At 40.4% G+C, this 21353-nt stretch overlaps 1 protein-coding gene and 1 long non-coding RNA gene across 2 annotated transcripts; one reads left to right on the forward strand and one right to left on the reverse strand.

Moving 5' to 3' along the window:
• Positions 1-1488: 1488 nt before the first annotated feature.
• Positions 1489-15314, forward strand: LOC120440451 (B-cell receptor CD22-like). The gene is made up of 7 exons (XM_039612977.1): positions 1489-1541; positions 1620-1701; positions 8774-9130; positions 9228-9452; positions 13793-14053; positions 15071-15152; positions 15250-15314. The coding sequence occupies exons 2-7, from the start codon at positions 1632-1634 to the stop codon at positions 15278-15280; spliced, it is 1026 nt and encodes a 341-aa protein (XP_039468911.1). The 5' UTR covers positions 1489-1541; positions 1620-1631; the 3' UTR covers positions 15281-15314.
• Positions 15315-16893: 1579 nt separating this feature from the next.
• On the reverse strand, positions 16894-20760 carry LOC120440808. Its single transcript, XR_005613533.1, has 3 exons — positions 20563-20760; positions 20166-20287; positions 16894-17040 (listed from the first exon to the last, which is right to left on the reverse strand). It is a non-coding gene; the product is annotated as an uncharacterized LOC120440808 (long non-coding RNA).
• Positions 20761-21353: the final 593 nt, after the last annotated feature.

A 21353-nucleotide genomic window follows, 5' to 3' on the forward strand; every position in this document is an offset into this window, starting at 1 on the left:
GGCCATCCCCAAACTGTTCCCATTGTCTGAATTTTCCTGATATGATGATTTTACATTTCCTACCACTTCATGGCTGAGTTGCTGTTGTTTCCAATCACTTGCAGTTTGTTATAATTCCACAAACAGCTGACTGTGGAATATTTAGTAGTGGGGAAATTTCATGACTGGACTTGTTGCACAGGTGGAATTATATCACGGCACAATGCTGGAACATTCTTTCACAGACACATGTTTGAAATCCTGCAGCTGGAAACACATTCATAAACACATGAAGACATTAAATGGATATCAAATATATCAAAGCTGAACTCATTTCCTGTCCATCTGCATAGAGCAAGAAACTGCTCTGGTTCTCACACCAAGAAATACAAAATTAGTGACACTTATGTTTTCTGTTTATTTTCATTTGGCTCATCTGCATATTAGTGCTGTGAACAGGAAGGAAGCTGGTATTTTATAATAGTTGGATTTCTTTCTTGTACTTGGAGAGCACAGCAGAAAGGTATCTCAGTGAAACAGCTCCAATGATCATTTAATAATAATGCGTATGTGTTAGTCCCCGTAGGGAAATTACTCCTCTGCATTTAACCCATTCACCCAGTGAAGCAGTGGGCAGCCACCAATGCAGCGCAGTGTGTAGGGACGGTACCTTGCTCAAGGGTACCTCAGGGTAGCCGTTTGGTGGAATCGAACCCCCGACCTTCCGATCATGGGGCAACCACTCTACCTACTGAGCTATCCCTGCTACTTTTTTTTTTTTTTTTTTTAATAATGTTAATTTGAATCAAAACTCTGGTTCAGTCCTGAATGTAGGCGACACCGGTAAAATCCTTCACTCCCTGAGGATGTCAGAGGACTTTTAGTCATGTTCAGGTTACTGAAAAGAGAAGATGGATCTCTGAGGGTCACTGACCAAAGAGAACCATGGAAAACTGATATCCACCACAGCAGTGCGGATTTTAAAAAAGGGAACCTTACAGGAAGGTTAGAGTCTTTAAATACTTGTCCACACTGACCATTTGTTGAAGCTGCTTCTTATGTCAAACAAAATAAAGCTTATACCTTTAATTAGTTCCTGTTTTCATGGTTTTCAGAGTATTATTATAAGTAAGATCAGAGAAATTTGTTTGCTTTTTAAAAAATCAACCAACCATAAAATGTTTTCTATTTTTTTCTTTCAGTTTGTGATGTTTCAGTTTCCCCCAGTGGTGAGACTTTAGTGTTGCTGCTTCAGTACTGAGGACTCCACTGTCTGCATCCATCATCCCACCAATGCTCTTTGCACTGATCCATTTCAGCGCCACAGAAGAATCAGTTCATACAACTTAAAGAAAAAAGAGCACATGCTGAGAATAACATTATCTTTATTTTTTAATTGAACAAGTGAAGATAATCAAAGTGGATTAATAGTAATTTTAACTTCTGTGTTCACTTGCATTTATCCTACTGTGAACAGGAAGGAAGCTGGTATATTTAAACACTTCCTTTATCTGCCTGCAGACCACAGCAAAAGAAATCTTTAGACAACGTCCTTCACATTTGTAAGTAGAACTGTTCTTTGATGGGTCTGATTCCTGGATACATTATTTACCTGCTGACGTGTTTTATTGTCTCTGAAGTCACACAGACAGATGAGAGGAGCAGCTATGAGATTAAATACAGCAGTGAGAGGATTTGTTGTCGTCGTTCTCTCTGGGTCAGGTACTGTGTGTCGACATTTACATTCACTGTTGTAAAAGACAAATGTAGAAAAGTTGAATTAAGTCTTTAAAATCAGGCTTAAAATCAGAGTTGAGAGCAAAAAATTAGGATTAAAAACGTTGGTTTTGTGAAAAATCAACATTTTCCTGGATGCTGTGGGTCCAAATTCCAGGTTATGGATTTTTCTATTTTTATTTATTTATTTTTTATTGTGACCAAAAGTTTCTGTAGACTAAACATTACTTTTAAAAAAGTCGAAATGGAAACGACATGTATTTGTGGCAACTACATATAATAAATGACTAGACATCTGTGAACATGGAAACAACTTTAATTTTACTTGTTTTTCTGTCATGACCTGTAAACATGTACACGTTTCACTTGTTTCTAATGCGTCTTTATATTCGTCTTTCTGTCAATCTATAAAACACTCTGTGTCTGAAAATTGCTGTACAAATAAATCTGAATTGTCCTCTGTATGTTGTTATCTACCCTTATGCTATAGCTGCTCTAAAGAGTTTTCTCACTGTCTGCATGTTTGTTCTGCTTTTCTTGGTTTCACAACTCGGCTGTGAACAGAGAGGAAAGAAAAGCACATTGTGACGTTTTCCTTCACAATAATTAAACGACTGCTGTTTGTGTGAAACTGAAGACTGAACAAAGTCAAAGCTCACTATACAGGTTGGGCCATTTATATGGATACACCATAATAAAATGGGAATGGTTGGTGATATTAAAGTCCTGTTTGTGGCACATTAGTATATGTGAGGGGGCAAACTCCTCAAGATGGGTGGTGACCATGGTGGCCATTTAGAAGTCGGCCATCTTGGATACAACTTTTGTTTTTTCAATAGGAAGAGGGCCATGTGACACATCAAACTTATTGGTAATGTCACAAGAAAAACAATGGTGTGCTTGGTTTCAACGTAACTTTATTCTTTCATGAGTTATTTACGTTAAGTTTCTGACCACTTATAAAATGTGTTCAGTGTGCTGCCCATTGTGTTGGATTGTCAATGCAACCCTCTTCTCCCACTCTTCACACACTGATAGCAACACCACAGGAGAAATGCTGGCACAGGCATCCAGTATCCGTAGTTTCAGGTGCTGCACATCTCGTATCTTCACACACGACGACCAATCCACTTTCCAGGAAACTGTTCATCTAGGAATGCTCGGACCTGGCACCCATAATGTGGTGGTGCACCATCTTGCTGGAAAAACTCAGGGAACGTGCCAGCTTCAGTGCATAAAGAGGGAAACGCATCATCATGTAGCAATTTCAAATATCCAGTGGCCTTGAGGTTTCCATTGATGAAGAATGGACCCACTATCGTTGTACCCCATATACCACACCAAACCATCACTTTTGTTGTTCCAACAGTCTTGGAGAGATCCATCCAATGTGGGTTAGTGTCAGACCAATAATGGTGGTTTTGTTTGTTAACTTCACCATTCAGATAAATGGTGGGCTCTTGCTGAATGAAGCTAGGACAGCCACTGATCTTTCTTCATTAATAACAGTTTTCTTGCGTCCACATTTTGGCAAATCCAACACTGAACCAGTTTCACGAAACTTAGCAAGCAGTTTGCTAACTGTAGCATGGGGGATGGGTGGTCTCGTAGGGTGTCTTGCATTGAAATCTGCTGCAATGACCCGGTTACTGCGTTCACCAGATATCAACACAATTTCGATCTGCTCCTCACGTGTTAACCTCTTCGACATGTCAAGATAAGATAAGATAAGATAAGATAACCTTTATTAGTCCCACACGTGGGAAATTTGTTTTGTCACAGCAGGAAGTGGACAGTGCAAAAGTTATGAAGCAAAAATTAGAATAAAATAAAATAAGAATAAATACAGTACACAGCTGTACAGAATAGAATAAAATAAAATACTATATACAGTAGAATAAAATAGAATAAAATATACAATAAGATAAAAATAGAATACAAATGCTATATACAACTGAGTAAAAATACAACGATGCCAGAAAAGATTATTGCACTTAGTCTTATTGCACATGTGTGGATGTGTGTGTTTGATCAGTTAAAGTCTTGTTGTGGAGTCTGACAGCAGTGGGGAGGAAAGACCTGCGAAATCTCTCCGTCCCACACCGTGGGTGCCGCAGTCTCCCACTGAAGGAGCTGCTCAGTGCTGTCACAGTCTCATGCATGGGGTGGGAGATGTTGTCCAACAGGGATGACAGCTTAGCCGCCATTCTCCTGTCACTCACCACCTCCACTGGGTCCAGAGGGCATCCTAGAACAGAGCTGGCCCTTCGGATCAGCCTGTTCAGTCTCTTCCTGTCCCCAGCAGAGATGCTGCCGCCCCAGCAGACCACGCCATAAAAGATGGCTGAGGCCACCACAGAGTCATAGAAGGTCTTCAGGAGTGGGCCCTCCACCCAAACGACCTGAGTCTCCCGCAGCAGGTACAGTCTGCTCTGCCCTTTCCTGTAGAGGGCATCTGAGTTATGAGTCCAGTCCAGTTTGCTGTTCAGATGAACACCAAGGTACCTGTAGCTGTCCACAGTCTCAATGTCCATACCTTGGATGTTCAGTGGTTGCAGTGGAGGATGTTTGTGCCTGCGGAAGTCTACCACCAGCTCCTTGGTTTTACTGGCATTGATCTGGAGGTAGTTCAGCTGGCACCAGTCCACAAAGTCCTGAGTCAGTCCTCTGTACTCCTTGTCGTCCCCATCAGTGATGAGGCCGACTATTGCAGAGTCATCAGAGAACTTCTGCAGGAAGCACTGGGTGGAGTTGTGGGAGAAGTCTGCAGTGTAGATGGTGAAGAGGAACGGAGCCAGAACCGTTCCCTGTGGGGCCCCCGTACTGCAGACGACCCTGTCCGACACACAGCCCTGAGTCCTCATACTGTGGTCGGTCGGTGAAGTAGTCCACCAGAGGTGGTGGTCCACTCCAGAGTTCTCCAGCTTGTCCTTCAGAACCGAGGGAAGAATAGTGTTGAAGGCACTGGAGAAATCAAAGAACATGATTCGCACAGTGCTCCCAGCGGTCTCCAGGTGAGCGAGGGAACGATGTAGGAGGTGAATGACGGCATCATCCACTCCAATGCCAGGCTGGTAGGCAAACTGAAGTGGGTCCAGTGATGAGCTCACAAGGCGCCGAAGCTGAGCCAGGACCAACTGCTCCAGGGTCTTCATCAGGTGGGATGTCAGAGCCACCGGCCTGTAGCTGTTGAGGTCCTTGGGGCGTGAAGTCTTTGGCACTGGTACAACACAGGAAGTTTTCCAGAGCTGTGGGACTCTTCCCAGCCTCAGGCTCAGGTTGAAGAGGTGCTCCATCACACCACACAGTTGGTCTGCGCAGGACCTGACGACCCTCGAGCTGATGCCATCTGGACCCGCTGCCTTCTTGGCTTTAATCCTCCTCAGTTCCCTCCTAACCTGGGTGGTTGAGAGAGACAGGCTGGAGCCTTGTGTTGAGTGTGTATTGGATGCTGTTGTTGTTGGGGTTGGGAGGAGTGAGCAGGGTGAATAGAGGAGGTGTGAAGTGTCTGAGGTGGAACAGCAGCAGTGGGGTGGGTGAGTCTGCAGCCGATGTTGGAGACTGCCTCATGGCTGAATCAAATCTGTTGAAGAAATGATTCAGTTCATTTGCCCACCTCACATCCCTCCCAGGCAGAGAGTTCTGATGTTTGTGGCCCGAGATGGTTCTGAGGCCTCTCCAGACTTCACCAACGTTGTTTTGCTGAAGCTGGTTCTCCATCTTTTGCCTGTAGCTGTCCTTCCCATTCCTTATCAGTCCCCTCAACTCTCTCTGCACCCTTTTCAACTCCTCTTTGTCTTTGGATTTGAAGGCCCTCCTCTTCTGCTTGAGGACAGCTTTAATTTCTGGAGTAATCCAAGGTTTGTTGTTGGAGAAACACCGTACAGTCCTGGTAGGTACGGTGTTATCCACACAGAAATTAATATAGTCAGTAATGCATGTAGTAAGGCTGTCGATGTCCTCTCCGTGGTCGTCACAGATCACCTCCCACACAGTCAACTCAAAACAATCCTTAAGAGCCTCCTCGCTCTCCTCCGACCATCTCTGCACTGTGCGGGTGGCTGGTGGCTCCCTGCGCTTTTCCTGCTCCCTGTCAATGGCTGTGAACAAAGAGAAACTTGTAAATAACTCATGAAAGAATAAAGTTACGTTGAAACCAAGCACACCATTGTTTTTCTTGTGACATTACCAATAAGTTTGATGTGTCACATGGCCATCTTCCTAATGAAAAAACAAAAGTTGTATCCAAGATGGCCGACTTCTAAATGGCCACCATGGTCACCACCCATCTTGAGGAGTTTGCCCCCTCACATATACTAATGTGCCACAAACAGGACTTTAATATCACCAACCATTCCCATTTTATTACGTTGTATCCATATAAATGGCCCACCCTGTAGATTCACTTTTAACATTAGAAACTAATTAAAAGAGTGTAAATATCCGTCCATCCATTGTCTTCTACGTCTACAATTCAGGGTCAAAGGGCAGCACTATCTATCACTATCAAAAGGTCACCAGTCTGTTGCAGGGCTAACACAGAGAGACGGGCAGCCTTTCATACTCACACCTATCAGCAAATTTACAATCACTAGGTAACCTAAACCCACTAACTGGTTGTCTTTGGACTGAGGGAGGAAGCAGGAGTAGTGCAGAGAACTCATGGAGGCACAGGGAGAACAAGGCAATGCAGGGCAAGTTTATTCATATAGCACAATTCAACAGCAAGGTGATTCAAAGTGCTTTACAGAGACATTAAAAAACAAAAACAAATAAAAAGCATGATTTAAAATGGAAAAAAAAGAAAAGAACAGTAGATAAAATCAGTAGTTAAAATGTAAGTTTTGAAATTTAAGCTTAAAAGTAAAACAGTGCGGATTTGGTGCTTTATTCAAATGCAGCTGAGAACAGGTGAGTCTTCAACCTGGATTTAAGTAAACTGAATGTTTCAGCTGATCTGAGGCTTATCTGGGAGTTTGTTCCAAATATATGGATAAAAAAAACCAGATCCAGATGAGCTGAGGGATCTGGAAGGTTCATACTGGGTCAGGGGATCACTGTATTTTGGTCCTAAAACATTCAGAGCTTTATAGACCAGCATCAGAAATTTAAAGTCTATCCTCTGGCGGACAGGCAGCCAGTGTAAACATGTAAACTTGACACAAAAAGGCCCTGACCAGTTTGTGGATTTGAACCCAGGACCTTCTTGTTGTGAAGCAAGAGTGCTAACATGTAATATGTGTAACATGAGTCTCTATTCTTTCGGTGATAACCACATGCTGTCTCAGCAACAAGCACTTACTTGTCAGTTCACAGTCACTGTGTTACAGCCTCCTGCTGTCAGCTCTGCTCCTCATCACACACACTCCTGGTCCCAGTGACCCACACTCCTCTGGCACTGCCCCTGAACTCTCTACTCCACCCCTCCCCCTCCCCTCCTGTGGTGGTTGGGTGTGGTTTGTGGCTCACACAAACTACACCCAGCCACCACAGTCTGTGTTATGAATATTTTTAGAAGCCCTTTCTGTCCCCTGTGGATACACCAATAGGAAATGTGATGATCAGATCTGTTGTAGTGGCAAAATTGTTGTAATTCCACGCCACGCAAAAAAGTGGCTACCTACTTGTTTAGAGACTAAAGGTGTGAGCGAAAATGTGGAAAGAGGTAGGGAAAAAATAACAACATGTACAAGAATTAGAATCGGCTGTGTGGCACTGTTTTATCCTTCCAGCCAACAAGTATTAATAACAGCATGTGGCAGAGATTGAAAAAAATAATTCTTCAAAGAAAAGGAGATAAACACAACACAGTACCAGGAATAAAAGTCTAAACAGAGGCACATTGTGAACACGATATGAATTCTAATTAACTGCTAGACAGTTTGAAGTTAACAGGAAAGATCAGCAGGAGTTGGCGCGCCTTCAAGCAATGAGTCCAGCTGTAGGATTTGAAACCAAGCCAGTGCGAGAAAGGTAGCGTTACTGATTATAATTGCTGGACTTCAAGCTATTGTAGTGTAAAACACATTTGTTTATGACGAGCTGGGCGATAATGAGAAGTTTGACAGAGTTAATGAAAAGTTTGAGGCTGAACTGATGTTGGAAGGAGCTATAAAGATTTGTCAAGGATGTGAGTTGTCACAGCAGCATGTTAAGACATTTAGTGAAATGGCAGGCACCAGATACTTCACAAGGTTAAAGCTGAATGAAAGCAGCTGAATGAAAGCAGCACCAAACACTGTACCTTCAATAAACCATTTGGCAGATACTCTTTCCTGAGACTACCAATGGGACATATAATAGAAGGACTCTAAGGTGTCTGAGTTTATGTAGATGACATAAATATCCGGGGCTGTAAATGCAAGAACAAAAGAGGAGAGACTGATCAGGATATTTGAGCAGGTTCAAAAATATGGACTTAAGCTCAACAAGAGCAAATGTTGGTTTGCAGTGCAAGAAATTGTGTTTTTGGGAGACAAGCTCTCAGCACAAGGAGTTCAGCCTCATCAAGAAAAAGTCGAGGCAGTACTGGACATAAAGATCCACAGACAAGACAGGAGTGCTTCACTGTTATGCTTGTGCCATCTGCCATATTGTTTTGTGTTTGTTGTTTTAGTGATATATATGTTTAAAAACAGCCTAAAAAAGTGAGGATGTGATCTTTTTTTCATTGTTATCTTCTTCAAAGATAAGAAGATAAACAAAACAAGGATGACAAAATAAGTGGACCAAAATTTCACACTTCAAACAAACGTAAATGTGTGATGGAGAGACAGGAAGATGGCAAATAGTTCACTAAAAGTTCATAAAACAAAATACAAAGCAAAAAACACACAAACAAACAGGAAAGCTTGTTAGAAAAGATAATGAGACATGACACCAAGCTGAAACATCTAGAAATAATAAATAATAAAAAATTATACCATAACTATTTATTTCTATGAATATAAATCAGTGATCTTGTCATTGATCAGTTTGATGTCTCTTTGTCTTTGAACTCGTTGTTAACTGAAGGTTTTAACAGTGATTGTGGTTTCTGATGTGCTCTGTATTACAGTGGTACAGAGTCAGGATGGCTGGGGAGTGACTTACACTTCTACTCAGATCTGTGCTGTAAAAGGATCAACAGTGGAAATAAAATACAGCTACACATACCCATCCAGGACACAATATCAAATTACTAAAGTTCAAATGAAACTGTGGTTTACTAAAGGATTCGATCATCAACCTGTGGATCTGAAATCAGACTCAGACTACACAGGACGAGTGGAGTATCGTTCTAATCAGAAGGACTGCACTCTGAGAATCACAGAGCTGAGAGAGAGCGACTCAGCTGTGTACAAGTTCAGATTCATAACAAACCAACAAAGAGGGAGCTATACTGGTTCACCTGGAGTCACTTTGACTGTCACAGGTAACATTTTATTTGAATTCATTATTTGCTTCCAGATACAGTTTGCACATATTTTAAGAACATAAAGTGAATTTGTGTTGTTTCCTCATGTATGCAGATCTCCAGGTGCAGGTGATCACATCACAGCACGGACAGGATGGTACCCAGGTACAGCTGAAATGTCACAGCAGCTGTCTGCCTGATCATCCTTCCTATGTGTGGATGAAGAATGGGCAGGTCACTCTGAGAGAAACATCTTCTACTCTTCGGTATTTGTTATTTCCTGAAGACAACATTTCCTGTGCTCTAAAAGGACACGAGGAGTTTCCCTCTCCATCAGTGTGTGAGTTTATTCAACAGACTTTACTAACATGTGGAGCCTGAACATATTATCCTGCATGTTAACTCCATGTAAACTCTGGGCTTCTTGTTGATTCAAAGTGCTGCTGTTTTAAAAAGAGCAAGTTTTATTGATGGTTGGCTCTGAGATATCCAGGAATGTTCACAGGATTCAAACCATCAATAATCCAGATTTCTCCACACAGAAATATATCTTACCTCGAGTGTGGCCATAAGTTTGTTTCTCCTCACAATCACATTTTCTCAAACACATTTAAAAGAAAATGAGTTTGCTGCATGAATTTCTTCACATGGAAATATTTTTGACCAACATGGCTTCAGTTTTATGTCTCACATTATTACTGTACAGTATCAACATCATCAGTGGAAGCAAACATTTACTGAATTCCTCAAAATAAGGAAGAAAATACAAGTTGTTTTTTTTTTCCAAAGATTTATTGGCCTTTCCAAAAGTATTTTTGAACAACGAGAACAGAGAAAAATAAATGTATTAATAATCTATGCTCATCGTATATGAACAGTGTGGGAAAAAACACATATAGTTATACATACTCGTCCATGTAGATACATTCAGATATTGTTACAAAACAAAGACACAGAAGAAAAAATAAAACAAACAAACAAAAAACAAGGGAACAGTCAGTGCTCCAAGAACAGGTATAACACAGTGAGACAACAGGTTTAAGTGTGCTATTCCAGGGCTTCGGGCTGGAGTTTAGTCCAAGGGTGTCAAGTTAGAGAGGCATCCGACCCAACGGCTGCAGCAATAAGCTGTGTCCTCTTCCGTTCCAGTCCATCTAATTTCACATCTCCATCTCCTGCCCTTCCATTGAACAGACGAGCACTTGCAAGCCCCCCGGGTTCTCTTCAACAGCCACAACACTGTCTCCCATACAGGTTAAATGGGTATAGTCATATCTGTTCACTATCGATCATCTCCTCACATTCCAAAAATGACAAAAAAAAAAAAAAAATTCCCCCACATTTTTTTTTTAAAGGAAGCATGTTTACCCTTAATCATAGACGTAAGTTTCTCCAAAGCAAGGGATTTCGACAGTGTCGACAGCCAAGTTCTCAAGTGTGGTCTAGTAATGGATCTCCATGATTTGGCTATGCTATATTTTGCCTGTAAAAGGCAAACGATTGTGGTTTTTTGGTGAACTTTGCTCAGCTGGATATTAGTGGGGAAAATCCCTAGGATACATAGTTTAGGACATGGATTCAGCTTAACACTTGTAATATGCGCAATTACATCTAAAACTTCTTTCCAAAACTTTTGGATTTCTGAACATTCCCATATGCAATGCATCAGTGTGCATTTTTTCCCCACATTTAACACATGTCTGGAGTTTTGGGGTCAAATTTGTTTAATAATGTTGGGGTGAGATATGTTCTCATTAGCCATTTATTGTCACGGCGAGTGAGATGAGCCGTGTAGAAATAATAAAGGAGGATCCAATCGCAAGCAGTAGTGAAGGTGAGAGGGTGGTTTATTAAACACAAAATAAAAATGGACAACGGGCGAACGGAACAAAGACTGAACTATACTGGGAACAAACTGACTACAGAACACGAACCTGAACATGAATGAGAGCGAGCAGAAACAGATGGCGGTAGACAGCAGAGAAACACAGATGAAGCAGGGTGGATACACAGACGGACCAGCAACTACAAACACAGAAGACGTGACTTAAATACACACAGGGAAACACAGGGAGATTACGCACAGGTGAGGAACACAGCTGGGAGTAATCAACAAGACGAGACAGAGGTAAAACTGAACACACTCACATGAGACGCAGACCTTCACAATAAAACAGGAAACAAGAACATTACACAGAGATGCAGACTCGACACTGAGAGACAGAAAATGACACATAGAACTAAACCCACACACAACATGAGAACACAAATCCTAACCACAAATAAACAGAAACATGGAACTCAAATAATAATCTATCATCATCATAATCATCACCACCACCACCAGTATTACAGGGAAAAATCCATCATTCAAAACCAAAACATAACAACTCAAAATACTGGGTCACACCAACCCAGAACCGTGACATTTATACTGCATTAGTTTAAATTGGGTGTTTATAGATTGTGTTTGGGCTTTCAAGCAGGCTTTTTGCCATTCCTCTGTGGTTATTCTACAGAGGAAGTCTTGACACCATGCAAGTCTTTCTTTTTCTGAGGATGTTTGAGAGCCGTCTCTGAGGTTCCTGTAAAAACGGGATATTAAACCCTTCTTCAGCTGATGGTTTATTGCTATGTCCTCTAATGAGTTTAGAGTGGGCAGTGTTAGGGATTTTTGAGTTTTTGAAATGAAGCTTCTGATTTGAAGAAATTTGAAGAAATGTTTAGTTGGAATGCCAAATTTCTGTGTCAAGTCATTAAAGCACATTAGGGTGTCCTTGTCAAATAGGTCTGCAACTTTGCACAAACCTCTGACGGCCCACATTTTAAAACCCAAATCTTTCCAACTGGGTTCAAAGGCCTTATTGCCCCAGATAGGCCAGAATTGGGATAGTGCTGGTATTTCATTTTTAAACTTGAGTGCATCGAACCAGACACGGATGGTATTTTTAAGAAACGGGTTCGATGTATCTTTCAGCAGATCTTTATACTTTGCGGAGTACAGGTAAGTGCTGAGCGGTAAGGGAGTAGTGCTTGTCCTTTCTAAATTTACCCAGGGTAAGGTTGTCGTTGAAAACCAGCATGAGGCCGCAGAGAGCTAGGCAGCCCAGTAGTACCATTTGCGGTTTGGAACACCCAGACCTCCCCTGTCTTACGGGAGATATAGTAATGAAAGGCGTAGTCTGGCTCGTCTGTTATTCCAAATGAATTTAATGAATATTGTTTTTGCCTTTGTGAAGAAGTCATCTGGAGGGCTGAATGGCTTGGAAGAGATAGAGAAATTTTGGGAGAACGTTCATCTTGAGAATATTTACGCGTCCAATCAGAGAGATTGGCAGCATTGACCATCTATTGAATGAGTCAACAACAGAGCTGATTGTTGGAGCGTAATTTGCATGTACCAAATCACTGATTTTTGGAGTGATTTTTATACCTAGATGGGTAAGACTGTCTCTGACAACTTGGAACATTGTTTGAATAGGTGGTTTAATTCTTTCAGAATGTTTAAAGAAGAGGATGGCCGATTTGGATTCATTAATTTTATAACCGGAGATGTTGCCAAAGGAGTTGTTGTTTTGAGTAGCTGGGAAACTGAGCTCTTTAATTTGGACAGCATTAAAATAATGTCATCTGCGAACAATCCAAGAAAATACAAGTTTACATTCTTCTTTTTCACTGTGATGATACAGACATAAAAACTATGAAGTAAAATGATTTTGAATTTATTCTAGAAAATAACCTTTATTCTTTATATGGATCTCACTCAGCTTACATCAGTGAGGAATAATAATTTGTGCTTTTTAAACATGAAATATAAAGAACATGTCAAATGTATTCATCACTTAGCTCAACCTATGCAGTATATTAATCACTTATATTATTTTTTCCATAAAAATAACATTAAAGACTCACCTCTCATCATGATTGGTCAATCAGAGACATTATTCCAGTTTTTCCGACACATTCCAGACATGTTCTTGTTTGATGAATTTCCAACAGTTTAGGTTCAAACATATAAGAGGAATATTCTTCTAGCTCCAGTTGACACATTTTTATCATCACCTGCAGTTTGAGAAATGAAATCTATAATTATGAAAAAAACTTGGTGGCTCTCCTTCAACCCCATCCTGCCCTCTGACTCTGCACAGTATAAGTGTACAGCTAAGAATGACCTGGGGAAGAGGACGTTTGAATCTGTTTTTATTGACATGAAATGTCAGTAAATCAACTTTAATAACATTAACTTCTCTTGAATAGATTCACTTAATTCCTTATGTCATTATTCATTGCATATTTAACCTAGTTGAAGTGCAGTGCTGTCTAAACTAACAGTAAAATATGTTAATAATTCTTCTGAAGCATTCAGTAACTGTCTGTATTTTATGGAAATGTCTATATTGTTTGAACTTTTTTTGACAGCAACAAAAAAGCACCAAGTGCACAAAAAAGGAACAATTTTTACTGTTGATTGACATCACTGTGATGTTCCTGTATTTTATAACAGCATGTTACCTCACATACAGGAACGATGACTACAAAATTATGTAAAACAGCATTTCACATAATTTTGTGAAGACTCACAATAACCATGAGGGGATCTTCTTATATATACAGGCAGTCACAATACTTATATTTAATGTTGTTATTAGCATTAATTTGTATTGATATTATCTCCTCCAGATGCTCCAAAGCCTCCCTCTGTGTCAGTGAGTCCGTCTGGTGAAATCACAGAGGCCACTTCAGTGACTCTGACCTGTAGCAGCGATGCTAACCCAGCAGCTAGTTACACCTGGTACAAAGAGGATGAAGACTCACTTAAAACATCAGGACACAACTTCACCATCAGCAACATCAGGCCTGAGCACAGTGGGAGTTATTACTGTGTGGCCCACAACAACAGAGGGACTCATAACTCCACCTTACAGCTGACTGTTGCAGCAGGTAATCATTGACATTCGGCTCATGTGGATTTAATGATGATGGCAGTGAGGAGGATATCTCATCCAACAGCTGGAAGCTGCTCGGTCACCTCAAAGATCACACTCTCCACATTTTACATCCTAGACTTTTGTCCTCTTCATTGTTGGTGATATTAATCTGCTGTGTTGCTTTTCTGTATATAAAACATCTGTTGCTCTGAGGAGGAGCTTTGGCTGCATTGTTGGGTTCTTCTGGCAGTGTTTGACTTTAACTTCCACTTGACTGATGGCCTTTCTTCACAAAGTATCCTCCTCACTGCATGAGCTCAGAGGTTAACAGTTAATAGTAGAAGTTAAACATGTAGACAAAGTTACAATTGAAAGCTGCTGAAACTGCAGCAGTACTGTTCTGTACTGGGAATGAGTTTTGTAGCAGTTGTTGACATATGATATATGACTCTACAGACGTGTTACTTTCTGTACTCAGGAAGTGATGCTGGTTTAACTTCACATTTAATTGTAATGTTTCTGTTTTTCTCACATGAACTTCTGACACCAGCAGTGGTGTAGCAGGAGTCTGGAGGAGGATTTGTCTTCCTAAAACTTTGTTCATTAAGTGCTCAAATTTTCAATGCTGGGATGGCACCAGTTAACTCATTGTGCTGAAGGACTAATCTAAGTTGTCTAACTCTGACTATATGCCAGTACATCAGTGATCAGAGCACCGCTTTAACTGTTCTAACCTGCAGTAACTCTACTTCATGTTACAATCAGGTAACTGAGGTCATAAAATAAGGAAAGCATTACTTGAGTTTCAGTGAACTCAAGTCTTACAGTAGCTTATTTTACTGACTATTCATGCATGAACAAGTTCTTGTGCAGTTTTACAAAGAGTACAATTATCTAAAATTCAGGCACAGTAACATTTATTCTACAATGTTGTGGCTTAACTTGATGTCGTGCCTGAATCGACTCTGTGCTCAGTTGTTGTAATGCTAACTTAACTGTCAGTGTTTTATTTGGATCTTTGTTTCCACAGGAGCAGGAACATTAGAAGCTGCTGGAGTAACTGCTGCTGTTCTCCTGCCTGTCATATTCTTCTCTGTCTTCCTGTGGATTCAGTGAGCAGATCTGTTACATTATTGTTTACAAGATAAAGTTTGATTTTAACAGTTTATGAATGTCATTATTTTGTTCATCATTAATTGTCCCAACCAGAAAAAAAGAGGATGTCCAAGGAACCTGTTAAATCTGAAGACAGAGCCAACAACAGAGAACAGTGTGAAAACAGTCACATCAGTGTTGTACAAATAACCAACATTGTGGTTTTAAACTTCCTGTTGGACTCACAAAACCTTCTTTGCTGTTGTTCTTTAACTCAAATACATTTGATCACATTTGTAGCTGAGATCTTTTTCCTATACAGTGTTTACCTGATCAGAGACAGCCAGAGGAGCAGGATGATCTTCAGTATACCAGCATCCACTTCTCCAATAACCAGGCAGATCCTCTCTACTCCAACATCAGAGCAGCTCAGCCTCACAGACACATGCAGGAACAGGAAGTTACTGAGTACACTGCTGTTAGATTTAACAGAGGCAGTGCAGCCAAGAGGTGAGAGAGACTGTCCTCTCATGTCTAAGAAACAAACTCACTGCTTTTACTGCTCTTTTTCACCATTAATGGAAATGATTTCAGTTGATGCTATATCCTCCAAATCATGAAATGTTCTTCTCTGTTTTCAGAGATAGAAGTCAGGAAACAGGAGAGTCTTCATGTGCACTGTACTCCACAGTCAACAAAACCAGATGAAGAGACGGGTTGATGATGATGATGTGATATTTATGTAGACTCAGTGTAGTTAAGCTCAATTGTAGTTAAGTGGTTTTTAAAATAGGTGAAAATTTCTTATATTGTTATGTTTAGTCGAAAAATGTTACTGTGTTTTCCTCTTTTTTTGTATAGTTGTTGTTTTTAAATATCACACTTAATAATAGACCAAGATCTGAGTGTATACAAAATGCAGGTTTTAAATGAAGAATTGTTTTTTAAGGGACAAGCAGCTATCCAGACGTCTTGATGCATTCTCCATCATCCAGGAAAGTAAATCTCCAAAAGTTGAATCTGTTCATCTGGACGTAGCGTGTGGGCTGGTTTTAGTCATTATGCAAATGTACTGTTTATAAGATTTGGAAACCTGCAGTCAGCTGAGACTAAAGAAGTCACTTGGATGAGTGACGAAACGTTTCTCCCACAAAACGCTACGTCCAGATGAACAGATTCAACTTTTGGAGACAGCTATCCAGACCTACCTGGATGTAGGAATCCAATAAAGTCTTTTCACAACAGACATGTCAAAGTGGATCAGCTTCCTCACTTTGTTCAGTGATTTCACTCATCTAAATCAGACCATGGATCACACTTTGCTAACTGTACAAGTCTCAGATTTAATTATTCTGAAACTAAGTTTAAGCTTCCCAGAACTTTTTGTTGCAAGTTACATTACTGATATAATAAAGATAAAATGTTTGTATTGTTCATCCACAAGTGCAGTCTCTGGCTCAAACACAGAAGCTTGGTATGTTTTGTTGTCAGTCCAGACATTACTGCTTGAATGCCTGTCATGAATTTAGCTAATCCAAGTGCAATTGCTTGAAGAAAGTCTTTAACATTGTCCCAACTTCCCTTAAGTACAGTTGCTGCAGATGTGGGCTGGATATGCTCATCTCTCCTGGTGTCCTGCAAGGAAACAACCACATTCTTTAGAATAAAAAGTTATATTTAGTCTACTTATTTCATTTATCTGCGGCCAGGTTGTGGGAGAAGCAGCCTAAGCAGAGAACTCAGACCTCCTCTCCACAGCCACCTCCTCCAGCTTATCCAGGGGAACTCCATCAGGTCCTGGGTCTGATCCAGGGCCTCCTCCTGGTTGGACACGGCCAGTACACCTCACCTAGGAGACGCCCAGGAGGAATCCTTGTCACATGCCAGAACTACTTTCACTGGATCCTTTCGATGTGGAAGAGAGAAAAATACAGAGAAACAAACAACAGTCATATGACCTCCGATGAGCACGTGCTTTGGCAACAGTGGGAAGGAAAAACTCCCTTTTAAAAGGAAGAACCCTCCAGTAGAACCAGGCTGAGGGAGCACCAGCCATCTGCCAGATCCACTGATAGTGGTCTTCTTACTATTCCACAGACCTGTTTGAAAACAAAGGGGGATTGCGCTTTTCAAACTCTAGCTCCAATATTGTGGAACAGTTTAGCTCCCTCACTACCCACCATCACCTCTGTGGCTTCTTTTAACCTCCTAAGACCCGAACTCTTTCATGGCATGCTTTTTAAATTTTTCTTTGCTCTTTGGGCTGATTAGGACCTGATGAATGTAAAAACAATTACATTATAATTACAGAATTAATTAATTACAGAATTAGCAGATTTTTTTTTTTTACCTGATTTTTGTTTCTGAGAAAAATGAGATCCACATATGAGGACATTTGTTTTAATGTTGATAGAACAGTGGCAGTATAATGTCCTCGTAAGTGGATATCAGGCCCTTGTAGAGCAAAATTTTGTGTTTTAGTCTAGACAACCAAAAATGTGATGTCCACATATGTGGATGCCAGGTCCTAGGAGGTTAAAAACAGCTTAAAACACATCTGTTTAGACAGGCATTTGGGTAATGTTCATGTGTAATATGTTGTTTTATTTCATATGCATTTATATTCTCATGCGAAGCACTTTGTAATACTCAAAAAGTGCTATATAAATAAATTTTACTTACTTACTTACTGATAAGTAATGATTCGATGCAGAGAGGTGTGTAAACACATAGTGAGTGAGAAAGGTGACTGAAGAAGAAATACTCAGTGCATCATGGGAATCCCCCAGCAACATATACCTATTGCAGCATAACTAAGGGAGGATTCAGGGTCACCTGGTCCAGCCCTAACTATATGCTTTAGCAAAAAGGAAAGTTTTAAGCCTAATCTTAAAAGTAGAGATAGTGTCTGTCTCCTGAATCCAAACTGGAAGCTGGTTCCACAGAGGAGGGGCCTGAAAAGATTCAATATTCAAGGTCTTTATTGTCAATACAACAATATACACAGTATACAACATATCGAAATGCCGCTTCACCCCAAGCCCCCCATAGTGGATTTATATGAATATAAAAAACATATCTCCAAGAGATATAAAACTAGAAATTACAAAATAAATAATAACTCACTGAATCTAAATAAGATTAAAAAGATAAAAAGGTTCTACTAAAGACAGGACAAGAGATAATACAAAGTGATGATGTGCAATTACAGCAAAGTGAGATGTTGTGCAGCTGGTATTGAATACCAGGTTCAAGTTATGGTCAGGATATTGTAGACAACACAAAACCAAGACATGTGCAAGATGTAAAATGTGCAAATATAGCAGAATGTAGATGTGTTCAGTAACCATGTGACTGAGGTGTGTAAATAAGCAGATTGTTCCAAGGTCCAGTTTGTAGTGCATTTGTGGAAGTTTGCGTTGTTATTGAGTCTTTTGGTGAGTATTGTAAGTGTGTTTGTAAAAGTGTTTATGTTCATCAGTCCTGTGGTGGTAGTGAGTTGAGGGCTCTGACTGATTGGGGGGAAAGCTGGGGGGGAAACTGAAGGCTCTCCCTCCCATTCTACTTTTAAATACTCTAGGAACAACAAGTAAGCCTGCAGTGCGAGAGGGAAGTGCTCTAGTGGGGTGATATTGTACTATAAGGTCATTAAGATAAGATGGGGCCTGATTATTTAAGACCTTGTATGTGAGGAGCAGGATTTTGAATTCAGTTCTGGATTTAACAGGAAGCCAATGAAGGGAAGCCAAAACAGGAGAAATCTGCTCTCTCTTTCTAGTCCCTGTCAGGACTCTTGCTGCAGCATTTTGGATTAACTGAAGGCTTTTCAGTGAGTTTTTAGGCCATCCTGATAATAATGAATTACAGTAGTCCAGCCTAGAAGTAACACATGCATGAACTAGTTTTCCAGCGTCACTCTGAGACAGGATATTTCTAATATACACCAAAGAACACAAGAGGGCAGGAAAAACAAACTCAGTGAAGGAACTATAATTACAAAAGGAGACAGAATCAAGACAAAACTCAAAGTGGACTAAACTAACAACAAACTAAGCAGAAAGAAACAACAGTGCAAACCTAAACCATGAGCAACTTCAGAAACAAACTGAGGATATTTAACAAAAATTTAACAAAAACAGAACTTGTAAGGCCAAAAGAAAAACACAAAACACTGGACAAAAGACCCGGGACCTTTACAGCAGCCTAATTTCCTTTGGACTGTCTGAGGATACTCCAGGTACCAGATAAATGTGGAGAGAACATGTAAACTCTACACAGAAAGGCTCCAGCTGGCTGGTGGATTTAAAGCCTGGTATTGAATTCACAGGATGTTTTAAACAGTTGGACAAATTTTTAATTTGAGCTTTTTATTTTTTGTGTTTATTTTTCAGTTTGTACTTTCTGGTAATAAAGACTGAGACAGTTTCAGTGTTTTTTTAACTCCTTCACAATAACTGAACAACTGCTTTTTGTGTGACACTGAAGACTGAACAAAGTCAAAAAGTCTAATATGAATTTACTTTTAATGTTGGACACTAACTACAAAAGAGTGTAAATACCAAATTTGCAAATATTTCTCTATGCTGTCCTCCATGTGTGCGCCAGTAAGAACGACCAAAATGAGTGGCCCAAAATTTCACACTTCTAAACAAACTTAAATGTGTGATAAACAAACGGGAAGTTGACGAGCACTAAAAGTTCCTCAAACAAAGTACAAACAAGGCAGAAATAAATACACTTTTTAAAAAGGCACAAACAAGAAAACCTGTCAGAACAGATAACAGAGACACAGTTAATGCAAATTCATAAACAGGCAAAGACTGAATGTGGTGTATATACAGAGGAACTAATGAGGTGAGTGTGAACAGGTAAGCAGGAAAGAAAAGAGGATGGAGTACTCTGACTGGTGGGAAAGCAGGACAAGGTGGATGAGAGTGAAATGACCAGAGAGTCAGTGACATCATGACATAAAGCAGAAACATCCAGAAATGATAAGAAAGTATTCAAAAGAAAATAAGAAAAAAACTCACCTGATATTATACGTGTGATCAACGATACACATAATTACTTAATTTAACATGTGGAGCCTGAACATGTGATCCTGCATGTTAACTTCATGTAACTCTGGGCTTCTTGTTGATTCAAAGTGCTGCTGTTTTAAAAAGAGGAAATTTTATTAATGATTGGCTCTGAGATATTCAGGAATTCAATTCAATTCAATTCAATTTTATTTATATAGCGCCAGATCACAACAGAAGTCGCCTCAGGGCGCTTTATATTGTACAGTAGATCGCACAATAATACATACAGAGAAAAACCCAACAATCATATGACCCCCTATGAGCAAACACTTTGGCGACAGTGGGAATGTTCACAGGATTCAAACCATCAATAATCCAGATTTCTCCACACAGAAATATATCTTACCTCGAGTGTGGCCATAAGTTTGTGTCTCATCACAATCAGAATTTTCTCAAACACATTTAAAAGAAATGAGTTTGCTGCATGAATTTCTTTGCATAGAGATACTGTATATATTTGAAACAACAGTTTTAGGTCCCACACTATTACTGTAGAGCAGGGGTGCCCAATCCTAGTCCTCGAGAGCTACTTTCCTGCAGCTTTTAGATTCATCCTTGTTCCAACACACCTGAATCAAATGAATGTCTTGTTATCAGGCCTTTGCCAAACTTGATGGCATGCTGAAGAGGTCATCAAACCATTTGATTCAGCTGTGTTGGAGTAGGGATGCATCTAAAAGCTGCAGGACAGTAGCTCTCGAGGACTAGGATTGGGCACCCCTGCTGTAGAGTATCAACAACATCAATGAGAACAATAATTTGCTGAAAAGTACAATGTGGAGGACTTACCCTCAACAGATCCTCTCTCACAAACCTCTCCCAGAAACGCCTCAAGTTATCCTGCACAGAAGGAAACAGGAAACCTGCAGTCACAAAGCAAAAGCAGGTCATATGTAGAGAAACAAGGAGTCGGCTACACTAACAGTGTGAGCCCAACGATCGGGTGCTGACTAATGGTTTTCCATTTTAAGTAGAAGCAGCAGGATGATGACCCATGAGTGTGCTCATCAGCTCCAGGAGCACAGGAACGAGGGGTGGGACACGCAGAGGAATCCCACACCTGTAAGCAGAGGTGTGCTGAATCACAAACACTCATGCAGACAGGAGGAGAGAGAAAACTGAGTCGTACCAGGAGGA

This window comes from Oreochromis aureus, linkage group 6 (assembly GCF_013358895.1).
Source record: "Oreochromis aureus strain Israel breed Guangdong linkage group 6, ZZ_aureus, whole genome shotgun sequence".
Taxonomy (NCBI): domain Eukaryota; kingdom Metazoa; phylum Chordata; class Actinopteri; order Cichliformes; family Cichlidae; genus Oreochromis; species Oreochromis aureus.

What these genes read in the sequence shown, in the direction of transcription:
- LOC120440451 (XM_039612977.1), top strand. Translation starts at nt 1,632, where the DNA reads ATGAGAGGAGCAGCTATGAGATTAAATACAGCAGTGAGAGGATTTGTT. An exon ending in CGTCGTTCTCTCTGGGTCAG is followed by an intron (nt 1,702 to 8,773) that starts GTACTGTGTGTC and finishes TCTGTATTACAG; the next exon opens with TGGTACAGAGTCAGGATGGC. An exon ending in AGTCACTTTGACTGTCACAG is followed by an intron (nt 9,131 to 9,227) that starts GTAACATTTTAT and finishes TCATGTATGCAG; the next exon opens with ATCTCCAGGTGCAGGTGATC.